The 24,674-nt window shown below is 44.4% G+C and overlaps 1 protein-coding gene across 1 annotated transcript in view; it reads left to right on the plus strand.

Annotated features, from left to right (window-relative positions):
* The window catches only part of LOC138673111 (RNA exonuclease 1 homolog), a 227,187-nt gene that overhangs the window by 116,200 nt on the left and 86,313 nt on the right, over positions 1–24,674 (plus strand). The window contains exons 17-18 of the mRNA XM_069761765.1: positions 22,015–22,153; positions 22,466–22,586. Of these exons, the coding sequence (XP_069617866.1) occupies positions 22,015–22,153; positions 22,466–22,586 (260 nt within the window). The remainder of the gene's footprint in view (positions 1–22,014; positions 22,154–22,465; positions 22,587–24,674) is intronic.

The raw sequence follows: 24,674 nt of genomic DNA on the forward strand, positions 1-24,674 counted from the left end.
ATAAGCCCTCACATGGCCAAATTGACGGAACAATAAAAAAGTTATGGCTCTGGGAAGGAGGGGAGCGAAAAACGAACACTGAAAAACGAAAAATCCCAAGGTCATGAAGGGGCTAATTATAGTCCCCTACCACCAACATCTGTCTGGCCTTTGCTGCACTCCTATTTCCCTACTTCCTACAGCAGTTGTTTTCCTGGTTGCTAGGAGCAACATCCTGCTGCAGTGATACTAGTCCTGGGCCGCCAAACAGGCATATTTACTAGGTTGTGCTACATCAGGACTGGGCTCTTTAGCACTTTTTCCCCTACCCCTTCTTGTAGCATTTACTCAGATGCTTACTTCTTTCCTGATCTTTCCCACCTCCACCCTCCTCTGTATCACTGGCCCCAGCCAGCACAAGCTCAGTGAGCTCTAAACTCCTCTCCAGGTTTGCAATGCTCCTGAGTGTTGCCAGCTGTACATTTAGATCCATTACCTGGGCTTCCAAACTCGTGCATCGAGTGCAGACATATTCACCCTCAAATGGCTGTTCAAGGCATGCATACATCTCACAAGATGCCCATCTGGAGGCATTGTCCATGGAGCACATAATCAATGGGGAGAACAGTACAGATAAAAGCAGAAAGATAAACAATTGAAGCTAGTAAGGAAAACACCAAACTATGCTCTTGTTAAACTATGAAATTGCGTTTAACTATAGACTGATCTGCATCCTCGGACTTAATGACAGCCCTCACTCCGCTCAGCAGCCCTCGCTTAGTGTCTGGAACTTGTAGTCCACTCAGCAGAAGAGCACAGGTTTCCTTGCTGGAAAATTCTGGAACAAATGAATTTCCTTTTACGCTGCTGCAATGTGAAATAAATCACAAGCCTTCCTACATGGAAGCCTTCTGACCATTTTCAGTAGATATTCTACCCCTGCTATACAAATAGGATGTTACCCCTTTCCTAATAGGGACAGGAAATGACAAAGAGGTTAAATAACCCCTCCCTCATCCTCCCCCTCAGTGTTCTTTCCTGTCCCTACTAGGGATGAAGAGGTCATCCCAGGTGTACTGTGCCGGCAGCGGTCACCGGGGGGGAAAAAGATCTTTCGCCGGGCAGCTGGGGAGCTGACTTGCCTCTCTTCCCCGAGCGCTGCTCCCGTCTCCTCCGGACTCGGGACATCCGCCACCAGTCCGCACCTACAGGGCAAGGTCTGGGCGGCATTCTTCGGCTGGAGGCCTCTCTGAGCTCTCCAGTCCTTCTCCTCCTCCGCGCGCGTGTGGGCACTTCCGGTCTGAAGCCGGCGGCAGGATATGACGTCAGACGCCGGCCGGCTTCACTGAACTGGAGGTTCCTTGTGCGTTCCAGACTGGAACGCTAGGTGAATGGTGTGGAATACGTCGGCGGTCCCTCCCACGTTCTTCCGGACACCGGAGGAGGAGGTCCCCCATTCAAGAGGACAGGTGCTGCGGTCCGGTCGCCTATATATTAGGCCCTGGACAGGAAGACATCGCAGGTAGGACCACTGTGTGGTGAAGACCATGGAAATGTCTGCTTCCTCGCGCTCTGCATCTGCAGATCACAGCACCATCCCGGCCCCAGTGAGTAGTCTGGCCCAGGGTGTCCACTCCCTGATGTGGGTTGTAGTCTTATGATTCCTTCTCCCTTCTTTTTAGGGGGACAAGGAACCCACATCAGGAGGCAAAACTAAAACGACCCGCAAATGCGCAGTTTGTATGAAGAAGCTGTCTTCTTCATACAAGAAATTATTGTGCAAAGAATTCACAGAAAAGATTATCAGGGAAGAGCAGCCATCTCTAATGGATGAGATCAAAGGCTTGATTCAACATGAGATTAGAACATCTCTGGCCACTCTTTCCCAGCCTACACCATCTCCTAGTGCCCCTCCTGAGGCTAAGAAAAGGAAACTTAATCCACAGGAAGGGCAGGAGGACTCTCAAGGAGAGACGTCGGACGAACCCCCAGAGGAAGGAGAATTATCCCTTGACTCTGAAACCTTCCAGCAGAGATATTACTTCTCTTCAACTGACATAGTCTTCCTCACTGCTGTGAGGAGTTCTTCTATGGAAATTGAAGAAGAAAAGACGGCCCAGTCAGTACAAGAAGAGATGTTCGGGGGGCTTCGTTCTAAGAAAAGACAGGTGTTTCCTATTCACCAGAATATCCGTGACTTAGTTCTGGAAGAGTGGGAATCCCCAGAAAAGAGGCTGACTACTCCAGCGGAAATTAAGGACAGATTTCCTGTAGATGCCGAGACAACTTCATGCTGGTCGGAGGTTCCAAAAGTGGACGTTCAAATTGACAGGGTAGCCAAAAAGACCACGCTACCATTCGAGGATGCCTCCCAACTGAGAGACCCTCTGGAACGTAAGATGGACGGACTACTAAGGAAATCGTGGGAAACGTCAATGTCCCTATTGAATATCAATTCAGTATCCACTTGCGTGGCCAGATCGATGCATCGCTGGCTTGGGCAACTAGAGGAGCACTTGTCCTCAGGTACTCCTAGAGAAGATATTCTAGCCTCCTTGCCTATCTTCCAGAAAGCAACAGGCTTTTTAGCGGATGCTTCTGCAGAATCCGTGAGGGTGACGGCGAGATCATCTGCATTATCAATCTCCGTAAGGCGTGCACTCTGGCTAAGATCCTGGTCTGGTGATATGACTTCTAAGATGAGGCTGTGTTCTATTCCTTTCAAAGGAAAGTATATGTTTGGACCAGCCTTGGATGATCTTCTGGAGAAGGCTTCAGACAAGAAGTCATTACCAGAACCTAGAAACCCTAGGAAAAGCCCCTTCCGTGCTCAGCAATAGCATACTCCTCAATACAGAGGGAAGGGTAAGACAGGATGCTGGAGTTATCCAAAAGGAGGGAAAGACCGGAATCTTTTTCTTTCCCAACCCCAAAACCAGAGAAAGCAATGACGCTATCATAGTGGGGGTCGGATCTCGAACTTCCTCCCATACTGGCAAGAGATCGGTGTAGATCAGTGGACTTTAAAGTTGGTCAAAGAGGGGATGAAGATAGAGGTCATATCATATCCCCAAAAAAGAATAAAGACAACAACGTTATCTACACCAAAGCTACAATCCACATTGATAGCAGGAATACAGGATTTCTTAGTCAACAATGTGATTTCCACAGTCCCAGAAAACGAGAGGAACAAAGGTCATTATTCCAACTTATTTCTGATAAGAAAACCAAATGGAACCCATCGGATGATAATCAATCTAAAACCTCTGAATCAATATGTAACCTACAGAAGATTCAGAATGGAATCCGTCAGATCGACAGTACCCTTAATAGGGCAAGACTTCGTCATGGCCACCATAGACTTACAGGACGCATATTATCACGTCCCAGTCCATCCAACTTATCGGAAGTTTCTAAGGTTTGCAGTCACCAGAGGAAAGGCTATAGATCACTTTCAGTTCAATGTCCTCCCATTCGGACTATCCTCGGCCCCAAGGATCTTCACAAAGGTCATGTCCGAGGTAATGGCCTACATCAGAGGTCGGCAGATATGTATAATCCCGTACCTCGACGACCTCCTGGTAGTGGCCCCTACGGTTCCAATTCTACAGGAGCATCTTCAAACAGTCCAGATCTTGTCGTCTCTAGGATGGGTGGTAAACCCCAAAAAATCGGATATGGTTCCGTCCACAACAAAAATCTTTTTAGGAGTCCTGTTAGACTCTCACAACCAAACATCTTTCTTACCTGAACAAAAGCGGTCCCTGCTTACATCAAAGATAAGAATGTTGCGGGACAAAAAGATAGTATCTCTAAGATGGGCCATGTCGATTCTAGGGACCATGACATCATGCATCCAGATGGTGGCATGGGCACAAGCCCACACCAGGATGCTCCAGACCCATATCCTGTCAAGCTGGGATGGATTCCCAGGTTCTCTGGACAAAAAGATCCGGATACCACCGCATGTAAAGTCCTCATTGACATGGTGGCTACAGAAAAAGAACTTAATAAAAGGAGTTCCCTGGTTGCAGGACCCAGCGGTGACTATAACAGTAGATGCCAGAGGAAAAGGTTGGGGAGCTACGGTAGACCAGCACATATTCCAGAGATACTGGTCAACCGAGATAGAACAGCAATCCTCGAACTTCAAAGAACTAAAAGCAGTAGAAGTTCTCAGTGCGGCAGTAACTCTTGTGCAGAATTCCCATATAAAAATATACTCGGACAACATGACAACAGTTGCCCACCTTCGCCTTCAGGGAAGTACAAGACACGAAGATCTAAAGGCAATATCAGCGAGAATATTTTCGTGGGCCGAAGAACATGTTCTCTCCATATCTGCCCTACATATAAAAGGAGAAATAAATATACAGGCCGACTTTCTGAGCAGGACAAAAATGAGAATGGAGCCTAAATCCGGAAGTCTTTCAGATACTGGTCAGAAGATGGGGACAGCCAGAAGTGGACTTGTTCGCAAACAGTCAAAACACAAAAGTAGACCAGTTTTTCTCCCTAGATCCAGTCAATCCGGGGCTAGCTGTGGACGCATTGGTCCAACCATGGACATTTACGCTGGCGTATGCTTTTCCGCCATTACCAGTCCTACCAAGAGTCCTGCAGAAGATAAGGGCAGAGAAACTCAAGGTGATATTAGTGGCTCCATTTTGGCCCAAAAGAAGCTGGTTCGGGACCCTCAGCCTAAAAATAGATGGACCAATAGCACTTCCTCCAGTCAAGAACCTTCTCTACCAGGGGCCAATACTCCATCCAGATCCCGAGAGGTTACACCTAAATGCCTGGCTTCTGAATTCTCAATTCTGAGGACCAGAGGGCTATCAAAGAGAGTCATTAAGACACTACAAAAAAGCCGGAAAACAGTAACCAATTCTATCTACTAAAAGATCTGGAGGACCTTTTATCACATGGTGCGCTCCTGAACAACCTAATCCAGACAGACCGAACCTAGTCAGGATCCTGGATTTTCTACAGGATGGACTGGAAAAAGGTCTCAGACCCAGCACCCTCAAGGTACAAGTGGCAGCCTTGAGCTCTTATTTTGACCAGTCCTTAGCCGACCATAGATGGGTGAGAAGATTTATGACGGCGGCATCCCGCATATCTCCAAGACCCATAAATATAGTTCCATCCTGGGACCTGAATATAGTCCTGAAAGGACTTACACTGCCACCGTTTGAGCCCTTGTCATCTATAAGTATGGATAAACTCGCCTGGAAGACCACCTTCCTGGTAGCTATAACAGCCAGAAGAGTTGAACTACAAGCCCTGTCAATCAATGAACCCTACATGAAGATTCTACAGGACCGGCTTATCCTGCGATTGGATCCATCCTTTCTCCCAAAGGTTGTCTCTGATTTCCACAAGTCGCAGGAGATAATTCTTCCATCTTTCTATCAAGAACCAAAGAATGAGGAAGAACAACAATTCCATACTCTGGATGTTCGAAGAATGGTACTTTATTATCTTCAAGCATCAGAGAAGATTAGAAAGGATCAGAATCTGTTTATTCATCTTCTCGGCCAGAATAAGGGGAAGAAAACTTCCAAATCTACAATTGTGAATTGGATCAAAAGAGCAATCCTGGAGGCCTATCAGGTTCAAGGCCTTCCACCACCAGAAAAGCTCACAGCTCATTCTACTAGGGCAACAGCTGTCTCCTGGGCCGAAAAAGCCAGTGCTTCTATTGAGCAAATATGCAGAGCGGCTACGTGGTCCTCGGTCCATACGTTCTCCAAACATTACAGGCTTGACCTGATGTCTAAAGAAGAATTAGCCTTCGGAGAAAAAGTCCTTAGAGCTATAGTCCCTCCCTAAATGTTACTCTTGGGTACTGCTCCAGGTGTGCTGTCGTGGGGGGTTACTAGAGAAAATAGAATTATTCTTACCGTTAATTCGGTTTCTAGTAACCCACCACGACAGCAGGAGTAATCCCTCCCTTTGCTTGATATACGTTCTGAAAAGAATAAAATATAATTGGAAGCATTCCTTCTCCTGTGGTCCTTTATAATAACACTGAGGGGGAGGATGAGGGAGGGGTTATTTAACCTCTTTGTCATTTCCTGTCCCTATTAGGAAAGGGGTAACATCCTCCAGGTGTGCTGTCGTGGTGGGTTACTAGAAACCGAATTAACGGTAAGAATAATTCTATTTTTTCAGTCACCCATGACAGCACCACAGAAAGGGGATCCACCCATCAAGCACAGGAAACCTTCAAGATAGCAAGTGCGACTCCTGTCTCCGCATCAGCTGGCTTCCTGTCCTTGATGGTAAAGCCTCAGTAAATCTGTGGTGAAGCTAAGCTGGATGTAGAAGAGGCCTGAGGTGAATGGTGTTTGCAGGCAGGAGTTTTGCAGCGGCCATTGCCAGTCACCAGTAGCAGAGGTGTATCTGGCCTTTCCTGCACTCGGGGCAAAGGATCAGTTTGGTGCCCTCCCCAACCTTCCCCATTTGAACCTTAACTCTATTGAAACTGTATGGCCAAGCCAGGGTACATTCCTGAATCCCCATAATGTTTAATGTTAAAATGGATACCAATCAAAGTAAAATTGAGACGTCAGTAGGTTAAGTGTTTTTGAATATCCATATTGAATCAGGAGCCCCATATAATCCTGCATAAAGGTTAATGGTGGCCCCATAAGATACTCCATAGACACATTTGCCCAATATAGTGCTGCAGATACGTTATGGACCCATACGATGCTCCATACAGACACTTGCCCCATTTGCTGTTGCTGCGATAAAAAAAAACCAATCACATACTCACCTCTCCGTCGCTCAGGCCCCCGGCACTTTCAATATTCACCTGCTCCTCGTTCCAGCCGCCGTTCCATCTTCTTCAGCGCCTTCTGCACTGACTTTCAGGCAGAGGGCGCACACTAACCACGTCACTGCGCCCTCTGACCTCAGCGTCACTGCAGAAGATGACAGCGGCGGCTGGAACAAGGAGCAGGTGAATATCGTGCAGCGCTCCCCTTCCCGTTATACTCACCTGCTCCTTGCGCGGTGCAGTCCCTGCTTCCCGGCGCCGGCAGCTTCTTCCTGTACTGAGCAGTCACCGTTACCGCTCATTACAGTAATGAATATGCGGCTCCACCCCTATGGGAGGTGGAGCTGCATATTCATTACTGTAATGAGCAGTACCATGTTGACCGAGCAGTACCATGTTGACCGCTCAGTACAGGAAGAAGCTGGGGTGCCGGGCAGCCAGGGACCGCGCCAGGAGCAGGTGAGTGTTAATACACAGCCCCCGCTTCCCCTCCCCTGCCGACCCCTGGGTATGACTCGATGAGGAGCCTCCTTGGACCGCCGCATTATCAGGCAGCCCGCTGGCGCCCCCCTGTCGGCTGCGCCCGGGGCACATGCCTCGGCTGCCCCCCCTGGATACGCCACTGACCAGTAGTGCAACGGAGGCCCCAGTGGGGGTCGTCCCTGAGCAGGCATGAGTGAGGCACCGGCAGCTGATTGCTGGTACCTGCAGCCATGCTTCCCCAGAGCGTATCGACGGGCCAGGGAAAAGAGCCAGACCATAGCTGCTGAAGAGCACGCAGTGAACTCCTCTAATGGGGACCTTCTCAGAGGCGCCACAACAGCGGATACAGCAGGCTATTATGCGCAGAGGCGTGTACTGGAAGTGGCGTTGCATGCTGATGGTTCCCATGTGAGTATGTAAGGGGACTGTAGGCTCAACAACAGTTTGAGCAGCCACCGCTTCAACAGCAGCAAGAGCTGCTGGAAAAAAATGGAGAAAAGATGCCCATCTCGTCCCCATAGGAAACAAGCACCCCAGCAGCTACACTGAGGTAGTAGCAGTGGGGGAGCCACTCGGGCAGTATGCAAGGTGTAAGGGGGTGACTTGATGCGTCACGTACCACCCCGCCTTTGGGCTCTTATACATGTGTCTAGTGTTGCACTCTGATGTTTTAGCAATGCTAATGTGTGGTTTCCTGCTGTTTATTATTGTGCACTGTAATGTATTTGTAATGTGTTGTATTGTGCTTTAGTTTAGGGATAGCTTAATATAAGGTAATTAGAATAGAGGGGGGCACAGTAGAATTAGAGCATAGGATAGATGCGTGTGTGTTAGTTACAGGCAGCACAGGGGTTAAGTAGATGGGAGGGGCGCAGGGCAGCAGGGAGATATAGGAGAAAGACTTCCTGGTTAGTGAGGGAGTCCCCAAGCAGCTTGCCCAAAGGCAAGAGATCTGTAGCATACAGGATCTTTATAGCTGCCAGAATGGAGCGGCTATGTCTGGAGGGAGTCCCAGGAATAGGGATCAGTGTAGACGGCCACCAGTGATCAGGAATCAACTCAAGGAGGATTCGGGGTTTATGACCAGGACAGGTGGAGCTGAGAGAGCTATCTTAGCACCTCTTCCTAAGGCTTTCATACATCAGGCTTTTGTTTCAGGCACAATCCGGCAACTTTTGAAAAAAACGGATCCCCTTTTTTTTACGCCGGATCCGTTTTTTTCACATAGAGTTGTATTAGCGCCGGATTGTGCCTGATGGCCAGACGTTTCATCCGTTTTTTTGCCGGATCCGTTCAAATAGTCGTTTCCGGCAGACTGAGAAAACGTCCACTGCAACATTTTTTTTTTTTTTGTCCGGAGGAAAAAACGCACAGTGACGGCATCGTCCAAAAACACATGAAACGGAGGTGTGAAACAGTAATCCGGATCAGGTTTTCACAGCATTTTCCATGCAAATCATGGAGATTTTCCGTTCCGTTCCGGTCTCTCTCCCTGAACCCAATCGGGATGGTTTGGGGTGAGTTGGACCGCAGCGTGAAGGCAAAAGGGCCAACAAGTGCTAAGCATCTCTGGGAACTCCTTCAAGATTGTTGGAAGACCGTTCTCGGTGACTAACTCTTGAAGCTAATTAAGAGAATGTCAAGAGTGTGCAAAGCAGTCATCAAAGCAAAAGGTGGCTACCTTGAAGAACGTAGAATATAAGACATAATTTCAGTTGTTTCACACTTTTTTGTTAAGTATATAATTCCACATGTGTTAATTCATAGTTTCGATGCCTTCAGTGTGAATGTACAATTTTCATAGTCATGAAAATACAGAAAAATCTTTAAATGAGAAGGTGTGTCCAAACTTTTGGCCTGTACTGTGTATGTGTATATATGTCTCCACATATACATATATCCACATATATATCCATATATATCTATCTATATATATATATCTATATCTATATATATCTATATATATCTATATATATCTATATATATATATATATATATATATATATATATATATATATATATATATATATATATAGTGTGTATGTACATATGCGTGTCTCTGTCTGTCTCTCTCTCTCTGTCTGTCTGTCTGTGTCTCTCTCTGTCTGTCTCTCTCTCTCTCTCTCTCTCTCTCTCTCTCTCTCTCTCTCTCTCTCTCTCTCTCTCTCTCTCTCTCTCTCTCTCTCAATCCGGCGCTAATACAACTCTGAGTAAAAAAGATCCGTTTTTTCTAAACTCGCCGGATTTGCCTGACGGCAAAAACCTGTTATGTGAAAGTAGCCGAACTATCCTTATATCTATCTACATCTATCCATAGAAATATCTATCTACGTCTATCTATCTCATTCCTTCTATCTACCTATCTGTCTGTCTGTGTAATGGAGTGTGGGTTGGACAAAGAGGTTAGACAAGACATGACATCACAAATCTTTTTTTTTTTGTTCAGTAATACATCTTTATTTAGCTTTCAAAAACGCATACAAAAACCACATCAAAAACGCATCAAAACCACGCAAAAAAACGCTTTAAAAGCACACCTGGGTTTTCTGCCAAGAGCTGTGGATTTAGTGCAGAAAAATCTGCAGGCAAATCTGCAACGTGTGCACATACCCTACGATGAAGCCCCTAAAAAATTCTGGTGTAAGCAATTAACTTCATAAGCCACATGCTTAGATTGCACTCAGGTGGACTAAGTGTCACATGATCTCTTTTCTGAAAGGCCACATAGGCTTCAACACCATTAAGCAACAGACATCACTAACCAACACTACCATGAAGGCCAATGAGATCTCCAAACTTGTCTGGGACAATGTTGAGGTACAAGTCAGGGTTGGGTTATTTAAAAAAAAAAAAATCCAATTTCCGATTACCCCCGGAGCATTATCAAATCCATTATCGTCAAATGGAAAGCACATGCCAAGAGAGGGCCACCCACCAAATCTCTCAGCCCAGAGGGCATTAATCAGACAGGTTGCACAGTGACCAAAGGTAACCCTGAAGGCATTAGTTCCCAAGCAGAGACTGAAGAATCTGTCCATATGACAAAAGTAAGCCATACACTCCATAGAGGTGGCCTTTATGGAATAGTGGGCAGAAAAAAAGCCTTTACTTACACACATATTGTAGGTTTTGTTTTGAGTTTGCCAAAGGAGATGTGGGAGACTCTCCAAATGTATGGAGGAATGCACTGTGGTCCGATAAGGCCAAAATTGAATTTTTTGGACACCAAGGTAAGTGCTATTTCTGGTGCCAACCAAAAACAGCTTATCACCCTAAGAGCACCATCCCCACAGTGAAACGTGGTGGTAGGAGCATCACACTGGTGGTTTTTCGGCTGCAGAGAAAGGGAAAATGGTGTATATGTTGAGAGGAAGATAGATGGTGCGAGATACAGGGATATTCTTGAGAGAAACCTCTTTCAGTCTGTCAGATATTTGAGACTGTCTTGTTGGATGGTGAACATCCATCCCAGTGCACAAAGCAATACGGCTAATGTCACACTACCGTGGTTTAATGTGTAAATGTTTGAGTGGCGTAGTCAAAGCCCAGACCTTAATCCATTTGAGAATGTGGTCAGACTTGAAGATTTCTGTTCACAACAGGAAACCATCTAACTAACTAGCAGGAGCTGGAGCAGTTTTACCTTGAGGAATGGCCAAAAATCCCATTGGCAAAATGTTGAAAGCTCAAAGACTTATCCAAAATGACTTGTATCTGTAATTGCCGCAAAAGGAGGCTCTACAAAGTACTGACTTCAGGGGATGAATAGTTACGTACACTAATGCTTTTTGTTCCATTTCTTTTGTTTGCTACACAGTCAAAAGAAAACCAAATGTTAAGTTATATTCTTTACACAAACTGATGCAAACCCTCAAAGAAAACAGTGAATTTCAATGTTGAGGTAGCAAAACATGAAAAAATGCAAGGGGGAGTGGGGCATTTTAATGCTTTTGCAAGCCATTCTAAAGTGCCTAATGAATATTTGTATTAATTAGTATGACAGCCTGGTGATTGCAGAGAGTATGAGAAAGTATGTAATGTATTCTAATATAAAATATTATATACAAAATGGCAAACCACACAGCCTCTCAATAATATCTTGAGACATCCTGGTCACTAAATGAGGCACAGTGGAACCTCAACATGCGTTTCGATGCTGGACTGTGGTTTCGTAAGGAGCTCCTGACTATGTAGGAAGACCAGAGAAAGTAGGAACTTCGAGCAACTGTCATTTTAACTTTTATTAAAAAAAAAAAAAAATAATGCAAGTGAAAATAAGAAGCTTTGTAATATATTGTAAAATAGAAATCTGTTTTTTTTTTTTTTTTGCTCCCCATTGAACATTCTCAAAATTCTCTCTTCCTGGATAAAATCAGTATTAATGTAAGACCGTTAAATTACTGAGAGGAGTTACACTACTGGTAATAAGATCCTATACAGATGGGAGGGAAAAGGAGGAGGCTGCAACTTCTAGCTCCTCCCTCCTCCTCCCTGCTTCATAGATGAGTCACTACTGATCACTTTATGAATTAATTTAAATGTCTGTGTTCACTGAATAGTTTTTACCCTTGAATTAAGAATTTTGAGAATAAAAGATCCATGCTGAAGGAGAGAGAAGCAGATTCCTCTGATAAGATATTGCAAAGTTTTATTTTCGTATGTAGTTATATTTTGCGATGGAGTAACCGTAATTTTAATTTTTAGCATCTTCCTATATTTCACATAAAGGTGTTCTAGCATTATGACTTACAGGTATGCCATGGTGATTATGCGGGCACGAGGCAATTAACAGTTGAGCTCCTGCAGCAACAGCTGTGGTCATTGTCAATGATGTGACTGCTCTCAAAGACATATAGCAAATAGATCAATGGCTGCACTCAAAATTTACTGTGCTAAAGCAAGGAAATGTGCGATACATGAAATGGGAATAGCATAATGGCTTGTGAAATATATGAAAAAACACATGAGATTCTTAGCACAAGATTTGGCCAAAAGTTGTGAGCCCATCCACCAAACGTCAAGGTAATCTCAGAACGGATCCAAACACAGTTGGTTCTGAGCTTCCTATAAAAGAAGGCTTTACCATGTTATTAGCCATAGGTAAGTGTTCACACTAGGCAGTCAGCTCAGGTACCCATCCGTTCTGAGATTACCTTGACGTTTGGTGGATGGGCTCACAACTTTTGGCCAAATCTTGTGCTAAGAATCTCATGTGTTTTTTCATATATTTCACAAGCCATTATGCTATTCCCATTTCATGTATCGCACATTTCCTTGCTTTAGCACAGTAAATTTTGAGTGCAGCCATTGATCTATTTGCTATATGACTTTTTTGGTTATGCACCAGTTCAGACTAGATTGCTGTTCAGTCAGTTTTCCTATATTTACTATGCTCTCAAAGACCGCTATACACTGGACGGCTATACACTGACAGGCGGTAATCGCTCCCGCACTGTATCACTGAGCTGCCACGAGAGAGTTCACCAAAGTTCATCAGTTAATGAGCTCCGGTGATCTCCCTTACGGCACTACTATTGCATGAGAAAGTTCTCACACAGTGGTGGTGCTGTAAGTGAGATCACCGGAGCTGATCAGCTGATGAACTCCGGTGAACTCTCCCACGGTAGCTCAGTGATGCTGACAAGAGGTAATCGCTCTCGCAGTGTATCGCCGGTGGCTGGTTGGAGCAAGTGCACATAACTTCAGGATTATCATTGAATTAGGGTCCCATAGCATTTATAGCTCATTTCCGCACAGAAAAAATGCATAAAAAACAGTGTGTGCACATAGCCTTACAGTTTTGCTTTGTTTTGTTTTTTGTATCTTGAAAACCAAGTTAAAACCTCGATCAAAAAGTTCTATGTATCCCATAGTTTGTAAGCTTGCGAGCAGGGCCCTCACTCCTCCTGGTATCTGTTTTGAACTGTATTTCTGTTATGCTATAATGTCTATTGTCTGTACAAGTCCCCTCTATAATTTGTAAAGCGCTGCAGAATATGTTGGCGCTATATAAATAAAAATTATTATTATTATTATGTAAAGAAAAATTGTATCACTGAATAGTTATCTTGCCTTCCAAAAAATCCTTTCACAGAGCTTTATCGATGCAAAAATAAAGGTAAATCTCTCAAAAGTAGCAAAACCTAAAAGAACTTGCCTAAATATGGTATTACTATAAATATACTGACCGTGAAGAAGAAAATTGTTTTATCACTTTGTTTTCACTACCTGTTGAACAGCGTGATAAACAGTTTGTTTTTTTTTTTTTTTTCTTTTTCATTCTGGCTCCCAAAAATCGTGTACTTTTCCGTCTAAGAAATAAAATAAAACCAAGAGAGAAGTGGCCAAAGTCAGTCCTGAGTACGGGTAGGTGCTCACGGTCTGTAATTGTTAGCTCTTTGGACGCAGCACATGTGACTAATAGGGGTGCTGTCATGATGGACGTCTGGAAGCACATGATGCCACCAGTACTATACCAGAGAAAACCTTCAGGGTGGGAGAACTGCCTGAAGGACCTTCCTTCCAAAGGCCTTCTTTTGGCTAAACATAATGTCCAATTTATAATGTCTGCAGATAGTGTTAAGGCTTGACTACGTTGCTGCCATGCAGATCTGTTCTATTGAAACCCCCAACACATTCCGCCCTTGATGTAGAGCTTGCTCTGGTTGAATGGGCTCTGACGTTATCCAGAGGAGTTCTTCCTTCTGAAGAATAAGCTAGACTGATCGCATATTTAACCCACCTTGCTAGAGTAGATCTTGAAGCTCTTTCCCTTATTCTTTCCCCAAAACTGGAGGACTGGATTAGAGGCCGCAAAAGATTGGTGAATAGACTAAATACTGAAGAACCTGTCCTTCTTCCTTCTGTAAAAACCACAAGGATAGGTTGGAACTCACATTTTACTCAGAGGGAAGGTAAGATGATCTCTTGGCTTGTATGAAAGGTTACCGCTTTTAGGTAATAATGCCAGATGTTAGTTTGGTAGGATGCAGTCTTCCAGAACCTTTTAGATGAGAATCTTTGAAAGGGCCTGAATCTCTCCCATCAGTCTTGCTGAAGTAATGGCAACTAGAAAGGCGGCTTTCAAGGAAAGTGACAGTAAATCTGTGCTTTCTAGAGGCTCATATAGTGGTTTAGGCTATTTTCACACTTGTGTCATTTGGCATACGTCGCAATGCGTCGTTTTGGTAAAAAAACGCATCCTGCAAATGTGCCCGCAGGATGCGTTTTTTCTCCATAGACTTGTATTACCGACGCATTGCGACGTATGGTCACATGTCGCATCCGTCGTGCAACGGATGTGTTGTGTTTTTGGCGGACGGGATGCACAAAAAAGTTTAATGTAACGTGTTTTTTTTGTGCGTCGTGTCCGCCATTTTCGACCGCGCATGTGCGGCCAAAACTCCGCCCCCTCCTCCCAGCTCATCGCAATGTGCAGTGGATGCATTGTAAAACTGCATCCGCTGCCCACGTTGTGCTACATTTAACACACTGTCCGTCGGTACGTCAGGCTGACGGCCCGTACCGACGCAAGTGTGAAAGTAGCCTTACATAGAGCTTTTAGGACCAGATTTAAGTCCATGGGGGAGCGGAGTTTTTGATTGTGGGCCGAAGTCTGCCTGTGGCTTTAACAAATCTTTTAATCCAGATAAGGCTCTCTAGAAGATAATTCAGGAAAGCAATAAAGGCTAAATTCTGCGCTTTGTATGCTAGGTCTTAGCCTCTTGACGAACCCTGACTGGAGGAAATCAAGGATCTTTGGGACATCTGGACCCTGTCAGACATTAATTCCCCATAATGTGAACAAAATTTTTTTCCCGTTTTTTTGTTTATATTGCTGATGTCACAGGCTTTCTACGTTTTTGGATCGTGAATATTACGGGGTCTTAAAGTCCTTGATCTCTATATTTACCTTTCATTTACCTTTCAGGATCCTGGCTGATAGCCGCAGGAACTTCACTTTGTGATGGTATACTGGCCCTTGGAAAAGGTTGTGCCTAAATGGCAAGAGGATGGTGTTTTCCAGAGCCATTTCTTTCTAGTACTATGGTACTATCAAAATTATTCTGGTTTGGTCCTCCCGAATCTTCCTTAGAACTGCTGGAATTAGGGGAAACTGTGGAAACTCGTATACCAAGTTCATGTTCCATACAGTACAGACCAAAAGTTTGGAGACACCTTCTCATTTAAAGATTTTTCTGTATTTTCATGACTATGAAAATTGTAAATTCACACTGAAGGCATCAAAACTATGTCTTAAGACTTGTGGAATGATATACTTAACAAAAAAGTGTGAAACGACTGAAAATATGTCTCATTCTAGGTTCTTCAAAGTAGCCACCTTTTGCTTTGATGACTGCTTTGCACACTCTTGGCATTCTCTTGATGAGCTTCAAGAGGTAGTCACCGGAAATGGTCTTCCAACAATCTTGAAGGAGTTCCCAGAGATGCTTAGCACTTGTTGGCCCTTTTGCCTTCACTCTGCGGTCCATCTCACCCCAAACCATCAGGTCATCTGGCATAGCACCCCATCACTCTCCTTCTTGGTCATATAGCCCTTACACAGCCTAGAGATGTGTTTGGGGTCATTGTCCTGTTGAAAAATAAATGATGGTCCAACTAAACGCAAACCGGATGGAATAGCATGCCGATGCAAGATGCTGTGGTAGCCATGCTGGTTCAGTATGCCTTCAATTTTGAATAAATCCCCAACAGTGTCACCAGCAAAGCACCCCCACACCATCACACCTCCTCCTCCATGCTTCACGGTGGAAACCAGGCATGTAGAGTCCATCCGTTCACCTTTTCAGCATCACACAAAGACACGGTGGTTGGAACCAAAGATCTCAAATTTGGACTCCTCAGACCAAAGCACAGATTTCTACTGGTCTAATGTCCATTCCTTGTGTCCTTTTGCCCAAACAAGTCTCTTCTGCTTGTTGCCTGTCCTTAGCAGTGGTTTTCTAGCAGCTATTTTACCATGAAGGCAAAGTCTCCTTTTAACAGTTGTTGTAGAGATGTGTCTGCTGCTAGAACTCTGTGTGGCATTGACCTGGTCTCTAATCTGATCTGCTGTTAACCTGCGATTTCTGAGGCTGGTGACTCTGATAAACTTATCCTCAGAAGCAGAGGTGACTCTTGGTCTTCCTTTCCTGGGGCGGTCCTCATGTGAGCCAGGTTATTTGTGGCGCTTGATGGTTTTTGCAACTGCACTTGGGGACACTTTCAAAGTTTTCCCAACTTTTTGGACTGACTGACTTTCATTTCTTAAAGTAATAATGGACACTCGTTTTTCTTTACTTGGCTGCTTTCCTCTTGCCATAATACAAATTCTAACAGTCTATTCAGTAGGACTATCAGCTGTGTATCCACCAGACTTCTGCACAACACAACTGATGGTCCCAATACCATTTATAAGGCAAGAAATCCCACTTATTAAACCTGACAGGGCACACCTGTGAAGTGAAAACCATTTCCCGGTGACTACCTCTTGAAGCTCATCAAGAGAATGCAAAGAATGTTCAAAGCAGTCATCAAAGCAAAAGGTGGCTACTTTGAAGAACCTAGAATATAAGACATATATTCAGTTGTTTCACACTTTTTTAAGTATATAATTCCACATGTGTTAATTCATAGTTTTGATGCCTTCAGCGTGAATTTACAATTTTCAGTCATGAAAATACGGAAAAATCTTTAAATGAGAAGGTGTCCAAACTTTTGGTCTGTACTGTACCTGCTGGGCGGTCTTCTGGATTTAAGTAAAAATATTCCAGTGCATTTTGCATTCTTTTTTTAGGTAAATGGGTCTACATGAAGAATACCCCAGCAAATGGGTTAATTGATGAAACGCTCCCAAGTTTAATGGACATTCATATGTATGTACTTTCTGCTGAGTCTGCAACCCGATTCTGAGACCTCTTCAAATGTGCTGCTGAGATTGAAAGTGTCATCTTTTCTGCCCAAAGAGAGAGGTCTGCGGCTAAGGCTTGAAGATGGTGATGCCTCGGGCCCACTTAATGACTGAGGAAGGACACAGTTGTGACATTGTTTGTTAGAGCCCTGACTTTTTCTTTTTTTGGATACTTCCATCCATTGTAAAAACAAAAAACTGGAGCTTTTTTCTTTTTTTTCGCGTCATTGTACCTGAAACTGGATTGAGAAGGGAACTTCTCCCTTTACCTCCTTGGGGGTAGCTCCATCTGAATCTTCCATTCCCCCTATATAGTCTTGCTTTAGTTGGGATCGGGTTCTCCGAAAGGCAGACACACTTTGATTTCTCTTCTGGAAATCCTTTTTTGTCATCGGAGGCCTTCTTTAGGATATAATCCCCTACAGGGCCAAATACCTGGAGTCCAGAAAAAGAAATGAAATATAGCTTATTTTTCGAATGCCTATCTTCATACCATATTTTAAGCCATTTAGCTCGCCTAGTGGTATTGGGTAGTGCCCTATTCCTTTCTTCAAATCAGACTGACTTCGCTTAGGTGTCCGCCATAAAGCCCATTGCCAAGTAATTGTAAAGATTCCAGAATATTATCTCTGGAAGCCTACTTCCTTAGGTGGTTCTCTAATTCGCCTAACCATAACTTCATGGATCTTGCCACAGAGGTAGCAGCAATATTCCTGCAATATTGCTGCAGGAGTTTCCCAGGTTCTTTTGAGTAGAGATGAACGAATTTGATTGGGTCGGGACTTATTCGGCAAGCAATAGCGCTTACTGAATAAGCTGCAGAGGGAACCCGGCTTCCTGGATCGCTCCAGCTGATCAGCTGTTCGGCTCCGTAGCTGCATGTGTCACGGCTGTGTAAGGCAGGGTTCACATTGCATTGGTGCAGTCCATTCAACCCATGCGTTAAAGGGACTGCACCAACGCTAGTGCCTTTTAAAGATTGCGTTATGCGATCGCGATAGCGCAGATGCTCCACCTACGCTAGCAATGACTGACCCGGAAACGCTGCAGACTCCGTCCGAGGGTCCATCACAGAATGACGGCACATCGCTAACGCATGCCGATTATGACGTGCGTTAGCGATGCGCTACATAATATCAGTCAATGGGTGTGCTGAAGCATCCGTTACATAGCGTTAGTGCCACTGTAACGGATGCCGTCAGCGCATACCGAATAGTCATGACACAGGCATGGAGAGCCCAACAAACAGTCTGTCCATGCATGTGTCGTGACTCAGTCGCGACACATGCAGCTGCGGAGCCGAACAGCTGATCAGCGGAGTGATCTAGGAAGCCTCTGCAGCTTAGGCCGGTTTCACACGTCAGTGGCTCCGGTACGTGAGGTGACAGTTTCCTCACGTACCGGAGCCACTGACACACGTAGACACATTGAAATCAATGCATCTGTGCAGATGTCATTGATTTTTTTGTAGACCGTGTCTCCGTGTGCCAAACACAGACATGTCAGTGTTCGTGGGAGCGCACGGATTACACGGACCCATTAAAGACCCATTAAAGTCAATGGGTCCGTGTAAAACACGTACCGCACACGGACGTCCGTGTGCAGTCCATGTGCTGTGCAGGAGACGGCGCTACAGTAAGCTGTAGAGAACATATCAATATTCCTTTTTTTTTGTTTTTCTCATGTAGGGCCGCCGATTATAGTCATGAATATGCGGCTCCACCTCCCATAGGGGTGGAGCCGCATATTCATTACTGTAAATGAGCGGCCCCACGTGACCGCTCGTACAGTAGAAGATGCGGCCAGGACAGGAAGCAGCGCCAGCCAGCGAGGGAGCCAGGTGAGTATTTTAAGAACAGTGGGCGAACGCACAGGAGGTTGGAGGGGGTGGGGACATGGATATTTATTTTAAACACGAGAAACCCCCCCAAAAAAGGAATATTCATATCTTCTCTACAGCAAACGCTGCTGCAGGGAAGATATGAATGGGGCTTCAGCACCAGATGCAGGGGACAGCACTAAACTTTAGCGCTGTCTCCTGCACGGTGCATGTGGTACCCAGTGGGCACACGTGTGCCACACTGATGTGCCACAGAAACGCATGGGCACACGGACACGGATAATTCCGGTATCGATTTTTCCTGTACCGGAATTATCTGGACGTGTGGGACTGCCCTTATTCGGTAAGCGCTATAGCTTGCCAAATAAGCCCTGACGCGATCAAATTCGGTCATCTCTACTTTTGAGTGGCCCTCTGATTTCCTATCCATAGGATCTGTTAGACTTGATGAATCCTCCAATGGAATGGATGTTTTGTTTTGTTTTTTCTACTCTGGCTGTGGGAATATCAATTTTGGGGATCTCTTCCCATAACTTTACCTCTTCTGGTTCAAATGGAAGACTAACCTTAAAATCTCTGGGTATAACAATCCTGTTTTATAAGTCTTCCCATTCCTTTATTATCATTGCCTTTTTATATTCCTATTGACTGGGGGTTTAAGGTCCCAGAGGAATAGAGTATTTCCAAACATTTAATCCTGAATCATGGGTGAAAGATTGGTTTCCTCAAGTTTAATGATATTTGACTGCCCGCACAAGTGTATCGGTTTTCTCTGAATGAGAAACGGTATTTATTTTTCTCTTCTGGTAATGCTGGGGTAACCGTTTCACACTCCTCTTGCGCCTGGTGGGAGTGATGAGATGACTTTCTCCTCTGAACTTGACCTTATATCCCATCTCTAGGTATTTCCGGACGAGGAATAGACTGTGAGAAATAAGAAGAAACCAAGCCAGTTAGTGTTCTGGACTGCTCTAATCATAGCCTATGTATTTGATAAAGAAAGAATGTTCTTCCTTAACTTTAGTAATGCACTCTGAATAGAGCAGCTTCCTATATGCCTCTGGTAGCCACATGTTAATGTGGCACAACTTCGACCTCTCTTCTTAGTAATAATAGGCCTCACTTGTCGCTCCCCTGGAAACTGGAAATGGATCACCACATACCGGTGTCCTAAACACTGAATCTTCACTGCGGATTCAGGGGATGGCCATGAGGAAGCTGAGCCCCCCTGAGGGGGAAGCGGCTAACCTAGGAGTTCCTGCTCAACTGAAAGGCCGAGGGACCTCTACCCAGAAGTGTCTGCCTCCAGACTATACTACAGGAGGAAGGAGTGGGATGGACCCACCCCCCGATTCCCTGCGTCCGGCAATGTAAGTTTCTTCTGTGCCTCAAGCTCTCCTCTCATATGCCTGTCCTTGATAGGGACAGCAAAAACACTGATGGGTGGTGGAGGGAGGGTTTTTTAACCTCTTGTGTGTTCCTGTCCCTAGCAAGGGTAAGAAGCACTACCTCCTGGTCGTGCTGTCAGGATGGATGTCTTGGAAAGAGGATTTTTGATTCTCTCCATAAAATATTTTTCGTGGCCTTCGTAGGAGGACACAGCACATCTTCCTTTATTCGGTCCGTTGGCTGTATATGTATTTTTATTCTTGGTGGTTGTTGTTTCCTTTAATCCTAAGAGCTTATCCGAATAGTTAGGGTATGTGTCCACGTTCAGGATTTGGTCAGGATTTTATGTCAGTATTTGTAAGCCAAAACCAGGAGTGGATGATAAATGCAGAAGTGGTGCATATGTTTCTATTATACTTTTCCTCTAATTGTTCCACTCCTGGTTTTGGCTTTCAAATACTGATGTAAAATCCTGACCAAATCCTGATGCAATCCTGAACATGGACACATACCCTTTTAGCGCTTCCTGAATACCTGCATCGAGAACCTGAATACATGGAGCGCTCCCAATAATCGGCTGTTCGGCATTGCATGTCGTGGCTGTGTGACGGTCACAACACATGCATGGATATCCCATCAAACAGAATCTCCATGCATGTGTTGTGACTGTCACACAGCCGCAACACATGCAGCTGCGGAGCTGAACAGCTGATTATCGGGAACGCTCCAGGTATCCAGGTTATCGATGCAGCTATTCAGGAAGCACTGCAACTATTCGGATAAGCATTTATCCAAAGCTATTTGATCAACCTTAATGCTTTACCAACTGCCTTTTTCACTAAGTAGCTTAATGCCAGTAGACCAGGTGCAGCCTGCTTGGAGGAGCCAATGTGGTGGTTTTTTTTTTTTTAGTTTTTTTTTTTAATACTTTGCATCAGATATGTAGAAACATTCCAGAGTTATCATATAAGGTGACATATTAGACTTCAAACATTATGTCCTGGTCAAGAAGGTGAAATCTGGCTTGGGGGGGTTAACAAAGTTGTTACTGGGGCTCCACTAATCTCTAGAAAAAGGATTTCGAGGCTCATTCATCCTCACCACACGATTTAATGGACAGCACATGACCTTTACTGTTCCATTAGGTGTCTGATGCCAACTGAGGTAGATTACATCCCTCTGGAATATAAGTCCATTTCTAATGAGTGGCGCGCTAGTGATCTTGCATATGCATGCTGCTCTATTCAATTACAACCAGATTGGGGGGATACTTGGGATCAGCAGCTTCATTCTAGTAATTGACAGTACCCTAGGATCAATCACTTATCAGTTCTGTGGACAAGTGATAAATGTCTTGTGTGTGGAGACCCCTTTTTGATTAAAAACTGTAATGCTATTATAACAATTTAAAAATGCAACATGTATCTCATAGTATTTATATAGTGAAATACTGATTCTGAACAACAACTTGTGATCACAGTTGGTTATTTCTTTGGAGAACTGAATTTAAGCTCTGTAAAACAGTCCTTCATGTCCTTTTGTCTTTACAATGTTTACTTCATAAGCCTGCTAAGTCCTAAACTATAAAAGGTATTGAGAACTTACATGTGCCAATCCTATATATAGGTTTTCTGGTGTAACAGAAGAAAATCTAAAGAACATAACAACATCCATTAGAGATGTACAAGCCATTATGCTCAATCTCTTCAGTGCAGATACTATTCTTATAGGACATGGCTTAGAAAATGACTTGGTAGCTCTTAAGGTAAGGAAAACAGACTTGTTTACATGGGTCCCGGGCGATAATTTGGTGACAATACAGTTGAATAGTTTTTATATATTTTGTAAATTTAACTTGTTCATATTCTATGTTTAAACAGACATTTCTATCGAAAATTGATGAGTTTGTATTACCGTAGTTGTGCTCTTAGTGGGTTTGATAAGCCATTGTTTGAAATTTCTTAGGATTACATTTGTTAAACAGTGGATAACAGGTTTGCATGACTATGCTTATCAATTATTTACACACAAATAGTTTAATAGCTTTAATTCCATTTTACATGATTTTGTTTTCCAGCTTATTCATGACACGGTGGTTGATACATCAATAGTATTTCCTCATAGATTAGGCCTGCCATATAAAAGAGCTTTAAGAAGTTTAATTGCAGACTACCTGCGTCGTATCATCCAAGATGAAGGTAAGATTGTTGCGATTTGTGATGAGTGAAATATTACAGATAACGTTATTGATTCGAGAGGTAACCAGGAAGTATTGTGAGGACTGGAGATAACTCTGAGATTAGAACACAAATGTATGGACAGCAGTTTGTGGATAATCTTGTATGCCATTGCCACTATATTGAAATTCTTTAAGCAATAGCTAGTGAATTGACTAATACGCTGAAAAGGCGATGGACAAATGAGATGTGTGAACTTGAAACAAATGTTCAGTTTAGTCAAGGTTAAAAAATGTTTTGGGGGGGTTTTAAGAACTTTGCTGTGGTTTGAAGGGCAGGGAACAATTGAAGTTTATCCGGAGATGGCAAACTTGCAAGACTGGCATTTGAGTGGTTCCATTATTTATGATGGAAATTGACACATTATAATACAATTCTTTCCCTGAGGTGTAGATATCAGTTTTGGGGACAGCCCAAGATGTGCCAAACTTAACACACAGATGAAAACCTTAAAGGGGTTGTCCACACATCATCCCTTCTTGATCTAAATGTTTGGCACCGATAAAATAAAGCATATACTCTCTTCCCATGCCAGCGCTATTCCAGCAGTGTCGGCACTTGCGTTCTCTGGGCTCTTGTGCGGTTATTATGACACGTTATCCAGTGCCCAATCAGCGCTGGCATCACTGTCTCCACCTTCAAAAAAATTGAACATCAAGAGGAAGTAACAGGCGCAGCCCTGTCTTCTTGATGATCAATATGTCTGAAGGCGGGACCAGTGACTCAAGTGCTGACTGGGCACCAAGGTCAGTGTCATAACCTCATGAGGATGCAAAAACTGCTGGAACAGCGCTGGTACAAAAGGAAGTATAAGCTTGTTTTTATTTTAGCTGGGCGAAGTGTGGAATAGGAGTAGAAGGGTTGACCAAGTAAAAGACCACGAAGTCTGATGGATAAACTGAAAGTCTTAAGGTGGTGCGGTATAAGAATACACAGAGCAGCACAAAGTCTGAGATAAGGAACTAGAGAATTTGTAATATGATTAAATGGAGAAAGAGGTCAAGTGGAGGAGCACAATATATTGTGTTTTTTGTAGTTATGTTACTGGTTACTTTGGTTAAGGCAGTTTCTATGAAACGGGTAAGGAAGCCATATTGTAGTGGTCAAAAATTTTGCATTGGAAGGGAGGACTGTTAGAATACTTTGAATGGATGATAACTGGAGATAGTGGTTGAGTGAAGGCAAAATAATTTCAGCGATGGTTACATGCTTTAATGGGAAAAACGCTAGTAGTGGGTTATTAACCACTTATCTATACGTCCAGGTAGGAAAATCCAGGCGATGTTGCACTCACAAAATCTGTGCGCGCTCGATTGGCACCGGGTGATCAGCTGATATCACAGCTGACTCCTGGAACTTTAACTCCCTAAATGCTGCAATCAATAACAATCTCGGCACTTAGAAGGTAGGCAGAGCCTTTGATCCCCTCCCTCCCAAAAAACCCTCCCCCTGCGTTGTCATTGGAGCGCCCCCAGACGCAGGGCCGCGGGTTACTCGATACCGGTTGTCACGGTGGCTGGACCCGGTCCGTGATCCTGCTAAGGGGCGTCCAATGAAAGGTGATGAAAGTCGGCCAAGGTTTCGTGACGCCACCTGTGGTATTAGGTCAGGGTGACCGACGCTGCTTGGGGCTCACTGGGGTGGTGTTATGGCAGCTAGATGGTATACCTTCCCACAGGTGAAGTATATCCCCAGGGCTTCCCAGTGGTGTAGGTGGTGATGATGTAAGGCGCGGGTAATAACGAGGACACAGGGTTGCAGTCTCTTTACCTTTTACTGAAGACTTCGGGATCCGCAATCCAGAGCACTGCTAACCGGGCTGGCTGAGTCCGGCCGGTCTGAAGGCACATCCAGAGTTCCCTTTGCAGGTGGAAATCAGTGCCTACCACTAGTGCCTGTGTGTTGTAGTTCTTCCCTGCTGAGCATTCAGGATAGTTCTCACAACTTTCGTATTCGTTCTTTCTCTCTCTCTCTCCGTCCACCAAGTTTATCTGGATAGGACGCACCCGTTTGATGGGAAGGCTTGGAGCTATTCTGGGACCCTAGAGA

This window comes from Ranitomeya imitator, chromosome 1 (assembly GCF_032444005.1).
Source record: "Ranitomeya imitator isolate aRanImi1 chromosome 1, aRanImi1.pri, whole genome shotgun sequence".
Lineage (NCBI taxonomy): Eukaryota > Metazoa > Chordata > Amphibia > Anura > Dendrobatidae > Ranitomeya > Ranitomeya imitator.